This window comes from Urocampus carinirostris, chromosome 5 (genome assembly GCF_059441175.1).
Source record: "Urocampus carinirostris isolate Australia breed hairy pipefish chromosome 5, RoL_Ucar_1.0, whole genome shotgun sequence".
Classification (NCBI taxonomy): Eukaryota; Metazoa; Chordata; class Actinopteri; order Syngnathiformes; family Syngnathidae; genus Urocampus; species Urocampus carinirostris.
In genome coordinates this window covers 31,822,323-31,839,017 of record NC_142353.1, presented here as the reverse complement: position 1 = coordinate 31,839,017, position 16,695 = coordinate 31,822,323, and the positions used below count along the sequence as shown (strand labels likewise).

Here is a 16,695-nt window from a genome sequence, read left to right as displayed (position 1 = left end):
AAGAATAAGGAGGTGATAGAAGCAACAAAGTCGCCCAAGGGCATGACAATCATCGTGTAAGTTTTAAAATCAATTTTAATTTTTGATCTGCAGTCCAATTCCATTCGTCTGCATCCACCCACTTACTCCAATGTACCAGTTCAAGTCATATCACACCAAGGTAAACAAAATGTAATTTTTATTTTACATGTACTTACAATTTACATTTTTCAAGTCTTTGAGCTGGCGGTACCTGGGGTATCTGGCAGCATACAGCATTTTCAAAAGAATAAGGAGGCAATTGAATCAAAAAGTCTTCCAAGGGCATGACTATCATTGCAAGCGGAAGTTTTAAAATCAGTTTTCATTTTAAATGACTGTCTCCTCCACCCCTCTGCATCCACTTACTAACTCCAATGTACCGGTTCAAGTCACGACACTCCAAAGGTAAATGAAATTGAATTTTTCCTTTACCTTTCTATTTATCATGTTTTAATCATCTACATGTAAGTAGTACCAAAGTTTGATATGTATAGACTAGGGTTTGAAACGCACTAGCTACTTACCATAGGTTTCTACCCCCCACCACACAGTGATTTCACCTTGCGAACCCCAATTCATAACAGATTAATGTATCCCGGGGGTCTACTGTACAACCCCCCAAAAAATGAGAAAAACTCACTCTGTCACCTTGGCAACCTGGTGGGCCTTCTTTCTTGCCGTCCTCACCTTGTATACCCTAAAAAAATCATTAAAAAATCATCAAAACATAGGCAAGAATTACTCTTTGGGCCAATGTTGTGAAAAAAAGTGTATTTTCAAGCAGTGGTTCTCAACTGGTTTGACATCAGGAGCCACCATTTCACCCTGATTACACAAAAAAAACACCTCTTAAATGTACCCAAGGAAAGGATTGTGTAGTTTAAAGAAAATATAGTGAAATATATTCACTTTTTTAAAAAAGTACAAAATGACCAGCAAAATCAAAACAAGTACCGTATATACTCGCATATAAGCCCTACATCACATATGAATGACCCACTAAAATTGCTTCACTTAAAAAAAAAACACATAAGAAAAGACATGCAAAATAAAGCATGTGTCACGGTTGCCAATCGCCCCCGATTGGCCCCGCCCGTTTTGCGCCAGCTGCGGCTTATTGACTGATTGGCTTCCCTCCTATTTAAGCTCAGTGCTCTCACTCGCCCTTTGCCAGCCCGTCAACGAACCTCTGCACCCGCAAGACGTGTGTTTTGACTATGTCCGGTATCCTGCTTGTGTACCCTGTCCTGTATCGATCCCGTTCATCTCGTCCTGTTTGATATCTGACTCCAGTCTCCAGTGTTTGGTATCGATCTCGTCTGTCTCGTCCTGTCTGATACCTTGCTACAATCTCCAGTATCGGGTATCGTTCCCGTCTATCTCATCCAGTTTGATATCGGTCTCTGCCTCTTCATGCCCCCACACTTTATTGTGTAAATATTGTGTAAATTATCTTTTATTTTTTTTGTTTTTTCATTCTCCCCGTAAAATGTGTAACTGGAGTGCCACGTCCAATTTCGTTGTCACAATGTGTTCAACCCATTTTCAAACAATAATAATAAAGGTATATTTTATTCTAATCCAGTGTCTGGTATCGATCCCGTCTGTCTCGTCCTGTCTGATATCTGTCTCCAGTCTCCTGTATCTGATATCAACCCCATCTGCCCGGTTTCTACTCGTGTAACTTGTATCGATCTCATCGGCCTCTGGCTTCCTGTTGTTCCACGCCAAACTTCCGGCTTTCTTCTTCCGCCCAGCGATTGCCAAATCACTTGCGTTTGTGTTGACGTGCATGACTGCCCCATTCCCGTAAAATAAAGCGTGAGATGTGTGAGAAACGATACGCATTTGGGTCCTCCTCCTGTTCTGGTTCTGACAGCATGTACCATAAAATGGTAAATGGTCTGCATTTATATAGCACTTTTCAAGTCAATAAAGACCTCCCAAAGCGTTTTACAATGTGCTTCACACTTACCCATAACGATAATCATTTAATTATGTAGATAATACAGATGGCCATACTGCTCTAAAGCTGAAAATATAACATTTTTAAACCATACTGTACCTTTTGGCAGACACTCGTCCACCAATGTCAGACACTCGTACACCATTTTCATATTTTGCAATCGTTTTATTCTTTGACACGATCGTTGTCACCGTTTTTAACTTTTCCTTTCCCTTGTCACAATTTTTCTTGCCCCATTATCAAGGGCAGAATAAAATCAATAAAACCCAATCGCAGTGTCTGAAACGTATGACAAAAAGTTAGCAGACAACTCTGAAAAGTTGCCTGCCCAGCCATAAAGTTGCCTGCCCCATTTTTCACAACTTGAAACACAATAAGACGACTAATCGCCAAAAAAAGCCATTGTTGTAAAGTATTAAGGATTGATAATTGGAATATTTAACAGAACAACACTTTAAAATTAAGTTTATTATAAATCTACTTCAAACATTCATTGCATGTATATGACATCGCTGTTTTCCATCTGCCATCAGTATGTACCTTTATTTACTCATCTTCATTCATGCAATGTTTTTGTTGCGTCGTCTGCTACAAGCCATGTAAACTCCCCTTTCCACGATGCTTTTAATGTACGTTTGCGTTTTGTAGCGTCATCAATTTTGTTAGCTTCTTTTGAATCTTTCTTCTGGGGCTGAGGTTTTGGCTTGACTCCTGGTAAGGATATTTCAGAGTGCGCAGTTTCCTCATGCGTGAGAAGATAAGCAGGATATTGTGGTTCAGCCTTTAAGCATATTTATTCCTCAACAGCAAACCAACTACAACACGGTTCCATTCAATACAACATAGCGATCAACAATTAGTAAAACGCAAAATGGTGGTGCGTAATGACGTCACACTATGGAAAACGTTTTACTGCAATACCACGCGTATGAGCGGTATTAAATTGACAAATCTTAACAATTCTTAACCACTTCTCCATTTTTCTTGTGTTCTCTGTGCGTCTACTTTGGAAAATGATATGCAAATGCACGACCTTATAACGCTCGGGAAAGTCCGGAAGCACGAAGTTATTCGATGCAGGCTTCAGAGTATGCAAATTGCCAAACAAACCGAAATTCCAAAATTTCCAAAACAAACTAAATTTCGAAATCGGAATAAAACGTTTTATTTGTTTAAAAAAAAAAAAAAAAGATTTTTTTTTTTTTTTTTTCCTTAAAATAGTTGTCGGCCACCCGGTCAGAAACGTTTTGACGTAAAAGATGTATGCCCCAGGCGTCCGGGCAGACGTTATTTCAGACACTGACAATCACAATAAAATGAAATGTGGTCCCTCTCAAATTGAACAGAGTTTGTCGGGGAACCGGCTTTTTCGGCTCTGCTCACTAAAAGGAACCGGCTCTTTCGGGTTCTAAACGCTTCTTCGGGTTGTTTTTGCTTCTTTAATCCCAACATGACCAAATATTGTGTCAAATTATGCACAAAATGACTTAAAGGAAGGGGGGGAAAGAACAAAAAAGAAAAAAAAAAAATGAAAAAGTAGTGAAACAAAAGGAAGAAAAAAAAGAAAAGAAAGAAATGTAGGAAAAAGGTAAATAGAGAACAAAAAGAAAAAAGTAACAGCTCGGAAAAAATAAACACAATGAGATTTTTTTTTTTAAAGGAATTTTTAAAAAAGTAGGAAAAAAAAACACGGAAAAAAAAAGAAACAGTTTGTGTTGCATTCAAATAATTTCCAATTATATCAAGTGAATCTTGTTGCCAACATTGTACTTCCACTAAAAAATGTGATAAGTACAGTTCTGCATCTTACAACCCACTAAATAAGCCCCCAAAAATGTTAATATTATGCGACAAAATATATCAGGAAAAAAAAAGAAATGGATATCTTGTGAAAGAATTGTAAGAACAAATGACGTTTGTAGGCCGTACAACCTTTGCAATAGTACATGAGTCAATTCATTCAAAAGAGAAAAATAATCTTGCATTGCCGGAAACTCAGCAAAATGTAACTTGATGTCAAGTTTTGGACATGTTTGATGATTAATTATCTTGCCACACTTGGGATTATGGTTGCTCACTGTTGTTTCAAGCATTGCTCACCGACTTTGTATGAACGCTCAGACCCGTGGAAAATTAGAGGGAAGATTGGTCCTGACCCATCAGTTGAGAAACGCTGTTCGAAAGAACAGAGTGATAATTGCCATGTCATAGAACAGGTGGCTCCATCGTTTTTGGTGTGAAAATTCATAGCAATGTGCTGTTGTCTGTATCTCTCCGCCAAGGAGTTTATGACACACATCGAGCAGTAACAATTTGATCAGTGATGTGTCGTGCACATGTCACATGAAAGGATCAAATCTTTTAGAATTTTAATCATTAAGAAGCCAAGTGACAGATGATGACCCATTTTGTTTACCCATTTCATCAGTTTTACTGGGTCAATCAGTTCACAAATGTGACAGGATGATTTTGATTAGTAAACAATCGTTTTCATTGTCCTATAACCATATAATTACTCATACCCAGATGGTTACAACCCCTGAAAAAGAACCATTCTTTTTATCTGATTTATTTATTCGTGCCACATTCTGCCTGATAAACAAATGTTTGTGTCCCTTCAGTTGTCACAAAAAGACTCCAGTAGCTTACCCGATTGTAAAAGCCTGAAGCAAGCGAATTCAGGACCCATCATCTAGAATGGTTACCTTCAAGCATGGGTGTAAAACTTGTTTTTGCTCAGGCGCCACATAGTACCAAAAAAACCCTCAAGGGGGCCAGACTAGTAGAGAAGAGTAAAGCGAGACAAAGAAAGAGAAAGTGAAAGAAGGGGATTAAGACAGGAAGAAAAAAAGAGAGCCATGGAGAAAGAGGGAGAGGGAGAGAGAGAAAAAAAAGAAAAGAGAAATAAAAAAGAGAGAATGGGAGAGGAAAAGAGAGCAAATGAGAAAGGAAGCGCGAATGTGAGAAAAATAGAGATAAAAATAGCAAAACAAAGAAAGACATAGAGAAAGGAAAGACAGAGGGGTATGAAGAAAAAGCGAGAGTAAAAGAAAAAAAAAATAAACTTAAAGAAAAAGCAAAAGAATGAGGAAAAGTGAAATAGACTTACAGAAAGGGCAAGAGAGTGAGAAAGGGAAAAAAAGATTTGAAGAAAAGCAGGAGTGAGTAAGAGAGAAAAAATAAACTTAAAAAGCAAGCAGTGAGAAAGAGTGCAAGAAACTTTGCAGCTGGCAGTAAGCCACAGCCTGCAGCTTAGTGGCTAGAGAGGGAAACAGGACAAAAAAAAAAGAGTCAAAGATGACTCAATCATGGGACTAGGCAATGTTGGCTAGCATGAGTAGCATTGTAAAGCAAATGACACTGAAAGACAAAACAGGAGAAGCTAACAATAACAGCTAGCGGTGAGTCACGGCCTGCAGCCAAGTGGCTAGAGAGGGAAACAAAGTAGAAAAATAATAGTCAAGGATGACTCAGTCACAAAACTCAGCAACGTTCACTTGCATGGCCAAATCAAGCTTTATTTACTCAGAGCAGCTAAAAACAATAGCAGTGAGCTTCATCCCGCAGCCAAGTGGCCAACGTGAGTGGCTAGAGAAGGAAACAGTGGGGAACTGATTCACAGGATTCGGCGACCATCAAGGCTCGATTATCGAGTGCAAATGTTTGTTGAAAGTGGAATAGTTTATCTATTAACTATGTGTTAACAATGACCAGCGGAGTTCAAAGAGCCTTTATTTATTTTTTCCACCGCACCTATCTGCTTTTATCTTTCTGCACCACTGTTCTGGGCCTTGCAATACATAAGGAAGCAGGAAAGGGGGGGAGGAGTGAAGTTTAGTGATTCGGATTCCATGCTCATTCCCGATTTTTTTGTTACTGTAGCCTAAAAATGGTCAAAGTAAAGAGTCCTGTGTCAAATACAGTCCGAACACCAACCCAAATCCCTGAAATAAGTTTATCAGTACTTGAGGAACGAGCTGACGGAGGCTGCGAGCATGACTTTAAGCCAGTAGGTGGCGGCAGAGAGTAGCAAATTTTCAAGTTGCGGACACCATCTTTTATCAACAATAGCTGGGAACTGGAGAGTCTGCGGAAAAAGTCGTACCTTTTCACCTTTTGGTCCTGGTGGTCCTAGCGAGCCTTGTATTCCTTTGTGACCCTGTGACAAGAAAAGAGATCCATTACCCAGATTGACTGGCTAGACGTTCATTTTATTAACTTCACGGTTGTCATGACAACTGGTGAAAAAAAATTGTACTGTATGGGGATCACTCATTTTCAGACTACATCTGTTGGTGAGCAGGCATCACTTAATATTGTAAAGTTTTTAGAGGTTGGGCTCAAGTTGGCCATCTGAACTACCATAGACCTTAGAACTAGGGTAGGGAAACTACGGCTCACGGGCCACTTAAGCCTGGTCAGGCATTTCAATTCGGTCTGTTGAAGAAATTATTTAAAGATAAAAGTACATGCACCATGTTCAGATGAGAGTCTCTTACCCACAGTAACTATAAAGAAATACACAAAACTTATATTTGTATATGGTTGTCAGCGCCACCCAGTGGATCAGTTTGAAGTGTAATGTGATGTTCTGTCAAAGATAGTCATTATTAAGACTCTTTGGTGGCTGTATTTACTCATATAAAATACATATATTGTTAAAAACTACATCGTGATAGCAGCTGCAAGGTACTCACGAGGCTCTCATGTTGGTTGAAAAAAGGAAAGAGAGAGCCCAAACGGTGCGGTTTATTATACGTCAGTGAAAACAGTACACACATGACCACGACTTCACAATAGAAGAATATAAGATTGATAAACGTACAAGAGATATAATTAGACTGATTATTGAAACATTGTTTTATGTGTGTGTGTGTGTGTGTGAGAAAGATTGTTTTTATATTTAGGAATATAAAAACAAGTTATTTTCATTAGATTGAATTCTGAGAGATTTACATCCAAAACGGCCAACTTGTCATGTTCCCAAATGGGAAGTGACACCCCTGGACAGAGTTTGATTCTAAATCACTTTAAGTGAACTGAAAATAATAATAATAATAACCCGCCATAAACTCTCGGTGCTCATTACCCCAAAAGCTCTGAACCCAAAATGGCCCATTTTTTCACGGTAAAATAACCAGTGTCAATTTAACACTCCGTAGATAAGGATCTTATGTTCTAATGTTGAATTAGCATTGTCGGGATTTTTGTAGCTTCAATTTTGAAAATTGTTAGGATAGAAACAAATTATAAATTATTCTTTACTGCAATCAGGAAACGAATTTGGCTGTGGGTGTTGCTGCCAGTGCACCATGAATATTTTTTTTCTGAAGGATGCTAGAATTTCCTACACTGATAAAAAAAAAAGTCATTACCGTTAAGTTCTTTGAGTTCTGATATGAATTACTAATGCTAACTAAAAACAAAACCACAGCAAGACAGAAGACAAACATTGCAGCGGCTACTAGGTGAGATTCAACAATGTGAACGAAATAAAAATTTCTTGACCTATGATTTTTTTTCTAAAAATTAACTAAGGTGCTATAGTTGTTTTTGCTTAGTATTCAAATCAATGTTTTGTTTTTGGAGTATCACAATATTACACTTACTGTCCCTATATTCATATGAGAGAGAGAGGTAGAGAGAGGTAGAGAGAGAGAGAGGTAGAGAGAGAGGTAGAGAGAGAGAGAGAGAGAGAGAGAGAGAGAAACGGACACTTAGAAATTATGGAGGACTCTGACATTTTTATCGTAGGTGCATGTCCACATGTCCAAATCATGCATTGCGATTTCTGGATTTCTCTTTTTAGTTTATCTCTCTTACAGTGGACATGCACCTACGATTAAAATTTCAGACCTCTCAATCTAAGTGGGAGAAATAGCAAAATAGCAGAGTTTTCAAATACTTATTTTCTTCACTGTATATTATATTTTTTATATAATTGCTTATTATTGCAAATGAAAAGACTTATTACAGTTTTTTTAATTCATAATATCAAAATCAGCGCTTAAAAAGGTGCTATATATTACGTGGTCTTAATTCTGAGTCTTTCAAAACCAATTTGGTGGAACGGTAGTTTAATTAAGCTAAATTAAATTAAATTAAAATGCAACATCAACTTATAAATGTCTTCATGTCATGATTACTAATGCACAGCACCTGTGCCCGCTCATTTGGCGCCAACTGCCTCGGACTCTGATTGGCTTCCTGTCACTATTTAAATCCACGTCTATAAGTCACCTGTTGTCAGTCTGTCTGCAAACCTCAGTGTACTCAAGGCAAGCTTTTTCGACCCTGACTCCCACCTGCTTTTGCTCCCGTCTTGTTTCCCGGCTTCAACCTGTTTTCTGACCCTGGCCACGTCTACTCTACTCTCCTCTCCTGGCTTTCGACTCGTTTCTTATCCCGACCACGTTTTTTGCTCTCCTGCCCCGGCTACTGACCCGTTTTTTTTCCCTTTTCCGACACTCCATCGCTCGCCACGGAAGTCCCACTTTCATGTTCAGAGCGACCTGCTTCCCGCGTCCAGCGATCACCGGATGGTGAGTGCAACCCTTTCCTTTTCTTCTAATAAAACTGAGAGAAACGTAATCCAAGTGGGTCCTGTCTCCGTTCTGGTCATGAGACTTTATGTATTTTTTTTTTTCATGAATTGATATTCATTGCAAAGGTATTGAGACTATCAGCAGATGGAAACTAATATTTTTTTCCTTTGGGCTGGCCCTTTGGCAACATTTTTTAACCCAATGTTGCCCGTGACTCAAAAAATCACCCACTCCTGCCTTACAACAATATTCAAAAGAAAAATAAGCCTAAATATCTGAGCACAGAACATATACACTCGCAAAAATCTCACGAGAGTATTAATCTAGATCTTCAATGATTCATGGAATGATTTACAAAGCGGAACCAAGATTTCAGCGATAATATGAAATAAAATGATCTGCATTCATATAGCGCTTTTCAAGTCAATGACTTCCCAAAGCGCTTTACAATGTGCTCCACATTTCCCAATAGCGGCCTTGCAGCCATGTAAGGCGCTAACCTGCTTATTGGGGGTAGTAGGGGTTCAGTGTCTTACCCAAGGACACTTCGACATGTAACACTTGATCCCAAGACGAGCGCTCTACCTCCTGAGCTACTGCCGCCCCCAATAATAGAAATACAATAGAAATCTCACAAAATCCCGCTCTTTCCTTGATTGTTTCATCACCTTACTTTTCTTTGAAAAACAAAAAAACAACATTACAATTCCTCACCTCGTAGCCCGGTATTCCCGGGTCTCCCAGCTGGCCCATTCTTCCAGGCTGGCCCTAGAGAAATAAATTGGCGTTTACGGAAATCCAATTAAATCCGTCCGTCCGAAAGTTTATAAAGCTGACGGATGTTTTACCACCAGGCCGACGGTTCCTCTGGCTCCCTTTAGCCCGACGAATCCCGGCGCTCCCTGCTCGCCCACCGGCCCGCTTTCACCCAGGTCACCTTGGGGTCCTTTGGCCCCCTGGCGAGAGGTAGTCAATAAGCGTGGAACCACTTGGATGGCAATTTTCCATTTTTTATCAGCGAGCATCTACGACACGTTGTTTAAACACGTTCGATCACGCTGACAGGGACGGCGAATTGAACAAACCTTATCTCCTGCTTTGCCTCTTTCGCCGATGTTGCCTGGTTTACCCTCTTCACCCTTTAAAAAAGGGAAAATCATTTAAAGCAGACAAAAACATGAGGCTTCATCGAGGGAGAAGATCTGATAAAGGCACTCACCCTCACTCCAGACAATCCAGGAGGCCCACAGGGTCCATCCTCTCCTTTCAGGCCGACTTCACCTTTGTCACCAGTGGCACCCTCTAACCCGGCATCCCCCTTATCTCCCTGAAAAAAGATGAATGGATAAGTGGAAGAAAATACAGGGTGTTCCTAGTGTCTGAAATAATGTCTGCCCGGCAACTGGGGCGTGCATCTTTTACGTCGGGCGTACAACTTACAAAAGGTTTTTTTTTGTGTGTGTGTTTTTTTTGTTGTTGTTTTTTATATATATATAAATTAAACGTTTGCTTTATTCCGTTTTCGAAATCTTCGATCAGTTTGGAAATTTCGGAGTTTCGGTTCGTTTGGCAGTCTTCATACCCGGCAGCCAATCAGAAGCCTGCATTGAATAACTTCCTGCTTCTGGACTTTCCCGAGCGTTATAAGGTCGTGCATTTGCATATCATTTTCCAAAGTAGACGCACAGCGAACACAAGAAAAATGATTAAGTGGTTAGGAATCAAGCCAAAACCTCAGCCCCAGAAGAAAGATTCAAAAGAAGCTAACAAAATTGATGACGCTCCAAAACGTAAACGTACATTAAAAGCACCGTGGAAAGAGGAGTTCACATGGCTGGTAGCAGTCGACGCAATAAAAACATTGCATGAATGAAGATGAGTAAATAAAGGTACATACTGATGGCAGATGGAAAACAGCGATGTCATATACATGCAAAGAATGTTATAAGTAGATTTATATTAAACTTAATTTTAAAGTGTTGTTCTGTTATATATTCTGATTAGCAATCCCTAATACTTTGCAACAATGTGTTTTTTTTTGCGATTAGTCGTCTTATTGTGTTTCAAGTTGTGAAAAATGGGGCAGGCAACTTTTTAGAGTTGTTTGCCCTGGTGTCTGGTCATGAGTTTCAGACACTGTTGTTCCATAAATCTTCAGCACATTTGTCCCCATTTTTTCTTAACTATAAATGGTAGTAAGAAAAACGTAATGCCATTTTAAATACCGTATTTTCCGCACTATAAGGCGCACCTAAAAGTCTTAATTTTTTTCAAAAGCTGACCATGCGCCTTATAATACAGTGCGCCTTATTTATGGATCAATATTAAATTTGCAAGGTCTCGCAACTTACGCAACAGCCGCCGACTCGATTTTCCCCCGAACGTTGAGTAGTCTGCGGTGTATGCTGGGATTTATATACCGGCGTTTCATTGGCTAACCAATGTGTCAATCATTATTTGAATCGATCGCTATTGGCTAAAGTTATTCGGAGCCTCGGATTGGCTAGAGGGCCAAAACAAACCCTGCAATTGGCCGAAAAAGATGTGTCAATCATCCGTTACATCGATCGCTATTGGCTGAAGTTATTCGGAGCCTCGGATAGGCTAGAGGGCCAAAACAAACCCTGCAATTGGCCGAAAAAGATGACTGAATAGCAAGCTTGCTAAACTACGCCATAAAGAAACATGTTTCATTAGTCTGTATTTGTAAATATTTTACTCTCCTGGATTTACTACACTCACGGTTGTAAGAAGACCATGGTTGCGTATCATTATTGAACGTGAGAACTTAGGTGAGTTATGCGGCTTTATATTTTCCCGGTATCTTGTTTCAGAACGATCTTAAAGTTGCTGTGATGAGTTGAGTGAATTAAACTCAATTCCAAGTGTTTATTGTCATATGCACAGTAAAGTTGCGAGCGAAAAAGAAAATAGAAACTAAGGAATGGTTGCCATTTCTTGAATACCAAGACTTTAACCTTCCGAATGATATTTGAAATGATGCATTTAAGTGACATCGTACAGACACCGCATCCGCACGTGTCTACGACACGTATTTGCTTCTTTGCAAGCTTTGGGAATGTTAAGGGGGTAATCAGTTTGACTGAATCATCTGACTGTTTTGTCGACGTTCCCATTGTAGCGCCTTATAATCCGGTGCGCCTTATCTATGGAAGATATAGGACCAAAAACTATTTTTGGGGGGTGCGCCCTATAACCCGGTGCGCCCTATAGTGCGGAAAATACGGTAAGTCTTTTTGGAAGACTATTGATTTATTTTCAGACCCATTCATGGCATTCAGGACAAGGCGTTTTTGGGTGGTTGAATTTGCAAAAACGGATTCATGGTTCAACCTTCATTTTGTTTAAAATTCTGAAATCAGCCACCAGAGAGAAAGTCCTTAACACAATGGTACGGTAAATTCACAACAGGACGCGCTTCAACTTGAGAAAATGTGACTGAACAAGTTGCAACTGCTTTCCACAACAGAAGATTGAAGATGACTGATTTGACGACCGGCTCGTTTTTTTTACGTGAATTGTTAACAAGCATAACACTCGTATATGGGGTACAGAGACTTAAACTTCTTAAGCATTAGCAGTGTCTGAAACTCTTGACAAAAAGTTAGTGGACACCAGGGCAGGCAACTCTTCAGAGTTGTCTGCCCTGGTGTCCGCTAACAGCCATAAAGTTGCCTGCCCCATTTTTCACAACTTGAAACACAAAAAGATGACTAATCGTAAAAAAAAACCAAAACATTGTTGCAAAGTATTAAGGATTGCTAATCAGAATATATAACAGAACAACACTTTAAAATTAAGTTGATTATAAATATACTACATTACACTGCCCGATGATTGCTGGGATGGGCTCCAGCACCCCCGCGACCCTACTGAGGATAAGCGGTGCAGCTCATGAGATGAGATGAGATAAATATACTTGATTGCATGTATATGACATCGCTGTTTTCCATCTGCCATCAGTTTGTACCTGTATTTACTCATCTTCATCCATGCAATGTTTTGCGTTGCGTCAGTTGCTACAAGCCACGTGAACTCCTCTTTCCATGATGCTTTTAATGTACATTTACGTTTTGGAGCGTCATCAATTTTGTTAGCTTCTTTTGAATCTTTCTTCTAGGGATGAGGTTTTGGCTTCATTCCTAACTACTTATCCATTTTTCTTGTGTTTTCTGTGCGTCTACTTTGGAAAATGATATGCGAATGCGCGACCTTATAACGCTCGGGAAAGTCCAGAAGTAGGAAGTTATTCGATGCAGTCTTCTGATTGGCTGCTGAGTATGCAAATTGCCTAGAAAAACGAAATTCCGAAATTTCCAAACCGAACGAAGATTTCGAAATCGGAATAAAGCAAACGTTTGATTTGAAAAAATAAAAACAAATTATATATATATTTTTTTAAAAAGTTGTCGGCCACCCGGGCAGAGACGTTGTACGCCCGACATAAAAGGTGCACGCCCCGGGCGTCCGGGCAGACGTTATTTCAGACACTGGCATTAGCGAGATTCCCCAAAGATGACTGTGTTTTGTGCTATGTTGAAAAAAGCTGTCTATGGGTCATTTAAAAGAGCAAAGCTTAATGTTGAGATGTACCACGATGTGCTTGAAAACAAGTTCATGAAGAAATTGAGTAAGAAAGAATTGGCTGATTTCATTTTCCAACAGGACGGGACACTGCCACTCTGGAACCTCAGGGTGAGACGGTTTCTGAACACAACACTGCCTGGCAGATGGTTTGGACAGTCTGGGCAGAATGATCGCGATCTCATGCCCTGACCTACTTTTCGATGTTTTACTGTTAGCATAATATAAAATGTTGGATCCATTTGGTTTCTTTTCATGATTTCGTCTTAGAAAAGGTTTTGAAGTTTTTATCTATAAATTTGAGGCCTAAAATATGGCAACATGTCAAAGAGTTCTTGGGGGGCAAAACCTTTGCGAGGCACTGTAGCTAAATTGTAACATGACTGTTTGATGGACAGCTAATTCTTTCATCCAAAGACTATCAAAACTTGCTGACTTTGCATTTCTTTCTTACCAGGATGGAAGATTGAAGCTGATTTGTTTTCCTTCTAACTGTGATCGGCTAATGGTGCAAATCCCTGGTGAGCTGCTGTTTTCTATCCAAAAGCTACAGAGTTGATTTAATGTAGACTGCTTCAACCTCTCGGTTGACACGAATATGTTTGGAGCCCAAATGGGTTTTTTAATTCCGTGTGTTATTTTAATGTTCCCCCTTTTTTTAGGGGTGCAATATTTTCCATCCATGATAGCTTTCAAAGAAATTCCAAAAGCTCTTACATACTGTAAGCCCGTCTTGCTTTACTGACTCAATGCTGCGAGATTTAATTGGATTTGAGTTCATTTGGCTGTTTTTCCACATATGGACTAATTGAACCCATGCTGAAAGTGCTACACTAACGCTTATGAGCAATATAAACAATTCTTGGACTGATTTTAACGTGAGCTCCGTCTTCTCGGTCATGCTTTACCTTAACTCCATCAGGTCCACCTGGTCCAGCTTCACCATCGATGCCTTGCTCACCCTTAGAGGGAAATTTTTATTAATGGAACTGTATTTTTGTTTATTACTACTGTATAGAACAATGGTTCTCAACTGGCTTTAGGAACCACCATTTCGCCCTAATGACAAAATGCGACCCAAACAACAACAAAAATTGCACTTCTCAAATGTATCAAATGGAAGGATTTCGCAGTTTAATGTAGCGATATTCTAATATACCCCCCAAAATGACCAACAAAACTAAAATAACTTCAAGTACCTTATATACTCACATATAAGCCTACATTGCATATAAGCGACCCCCTAAAACAGCTTTAAGATAGCTGCATCGTAAAATTAATTCAAAATAATAATATAGTGTGAACCTAAACATCGATTATTATTTAATTATGTAGTTCATTAAAATTGAAACACTGATAAAAAGCTAAAAATTGAACTATTTTAAACCATTTACTGTACGTTTCAGCAGCGTTTCAATGGCACATTATTTCGAATTTCACAATCGTTTCCTTCTTCGACTCGATTGTTGTTGTCATTGTTTTCCACCTTTCCCTTCCCCTTATCACTAATGTTCTTTGGACCCATTATTATGGGCAGAAGAAGGAAATAAAAGCAACAGAATCACAATAAAATGAAATGTAGTCCCTCTAAAACACAATATCGCTGACGCTGATTGACTAAACAGGAAGAGATCGCGTAAGGCACTTTCGCCATCTAATTTTAAGGAGTGTAATTAACCCTCTGTTTTTTTCTTCTCCTTAACATCATTTTGTCAAAGACGGGTCTGCGACCCAATTTTAGATCCCCAACCACCAGTTGAGAAACATTAGCATAGAAGATACTCACTCTTTGGCCAATCAAGCCTGACTCTCCAATGTTACCAGGTGGACCAATGTCACCCTGCAAAAAATGAAATGAAAACCCATACAGCAAACCCTGGGTTATGGCAATATATTCACATTATGATGTAGAATTGTTTTTCGGCCCCTCTTTAGGGCACCTTCCCCACTGTACGATATCATCAACCTATTACTTCACGTGTCCCAAAAAATGTGCAATATTCAAATTTTGTGGCGTTGGTGCATATGATATGTGCCTCATACGTCTCTAATATCTCTGTCTGTTATTGGTTGACGTCAATAATTATTTAATCCACAGTCCCCTCTCCCTTATGCATCCACCCGCAAACTCCACTGTACCAGGTCAGCCATGTCACACCAAAGGTAAACAGGTTTGTTTATATATGTTATTCGATGAATTACATGTACATTACATATAACTAGTATGCATTATTAAATATGTTGTTATAATTGTTTAATATGTACATTTTTTTATTTGGACTGTCACCGTAGGTTCCTATGCCCTGCCTATGACAATTTCACCTTGCGATATCCAACTCAAAATGTATTCATATAGTATCCTGGCAGTCTACTGTACTGATTGTGACCATAAACCCAAGAAGCACGTAATTAGAGTAGCACTGAGTACTGGACTAGACAATTTTTTTACTTGATGATAAGCCATAATTTTTAAAAGATGATTCGTGAGACAATTCACCACTCAAAATCGGTTTTTGCTTAGAAAGGAGCCTAAGCGAGTGCATTCGAGGTAGACGGACTACGGAAAATAGAATGATAGTTCTTTGTAAAATTCAGAAACCTTATTTCATATAGTCTTGCATGAGCAATGAGGAATTTCAGCCAACGGCAGGACAAGAAGCCTTGTTCTAATCCCTGTGAGCAACAACAAAAGACAGCACCAACTGGATACACCTGGAGCTGAAAAGAACAACTAGCGGGAGTTGGTCAAAGCTGGTATAGGTTGCTTTATTTACCAGATATCAGGAGAAACTACTGAAAAGGCCAAGGAAATTTGTCAGGACCCTAAATCATAGAACCCAGGGATGAGCTGAGGAAGGCGAGTGAAACTGAAGGAGTTAACAATAACGGCAAGCCGTAGACAGCAGCCAAATGCTTAAAATTAGTGGCTAGAGAAGAAAACAGGAGAAATAAATGTTGAAGATGCCTGAATCCCTGGACTCGGCGGCTATCACATGCAGAGGGCTCAGCTATGGAAGGTAGGTGGCCATTAAATGCTAAAATTACATCCAAGACAAGCTTCAGCATTAGTAAGAGTGCGGCCAAAATTCAGCTACTTCAAACCTTTTGTCAATAGATAAAGCCCTCTTTGATAAAACCCTTGCATTGGACCTTCAGCTGTACATTGTAAGGTTCGGCCTGAACCTGAGCCCAGTTCTTTTATCTTAAACAAGGATATTGGCTACACCAAGTCTGGAGACGCCGGGCATTCTCCTTGGGTGAGGTTGTTGGAAAGAGTGCCAGGGAGCCACTATGAAGTGCCAAAGATCTGCATGCAGCTCCAGAGCCGCTTGTACACGAAAGCAGATGTTTATCATTTTGTTGGTATTTATTGGGGGTTCCTTGACGCCAAACCAAGGAATCACCCGTATTCATACCTGTCAACCTCCACGGCTCCATGCCCTTACAAAATGTTGCATTTTCCCTTACAAAATAATCTTACACAATTTTTTTTTTTCAAACGTGTTTATTTATGTAGTTTAACATGTTATATTGTACAGTTGTTTCGTTATATCATAT

General features: G+C 39.5%; 1 protein-coding gene across 1 annotated transcript in view; it reads right to left on the bottom strand.

Moving 5' to 3' along the window:
* Window positions 1-16,695, bottom strand: part of LOC148366049 (uncharacterized) — a 153,000-nt gene that overhangs the window by 19,505 nt on the left and 116,800 nt on the right. Inside the window, exons 34-41 of the mRNA XM_088334992.1 lie at window positions 14,924-14,977; window positions 14,046-14,099; window positions 9,752-9,859; window positions 9,618-9,671; window positions 9,381-9,488; window positions 9,247-9,300; window positions 6,093-6,146; window positions 662-718 (exon numbers count right to left, since the gene is read on the bottom strand). Of these exons, the coding sequence (XP_088191118.1) occupies window positions 662-718; window positions 6,093-6,146; window positions 9,247-9,300; window positions 9,381-9,488; window positions 9,618-9,671; window positions 9,752-9,859; window positions 14,046-14,099; window positions 14,924-14,977 (543 nt within the window). The remainder of the gene's footprint in view (window positions 1-661; window positions 719-6,092; window positions 6,147-9,246; window positions 9,301-9,380; window positions 9,489-9,617; window positions 9,672-9,751; window positions 9,860-14,045; window positions 14,100-14,923; window positions 14,978-16,695) is intronic.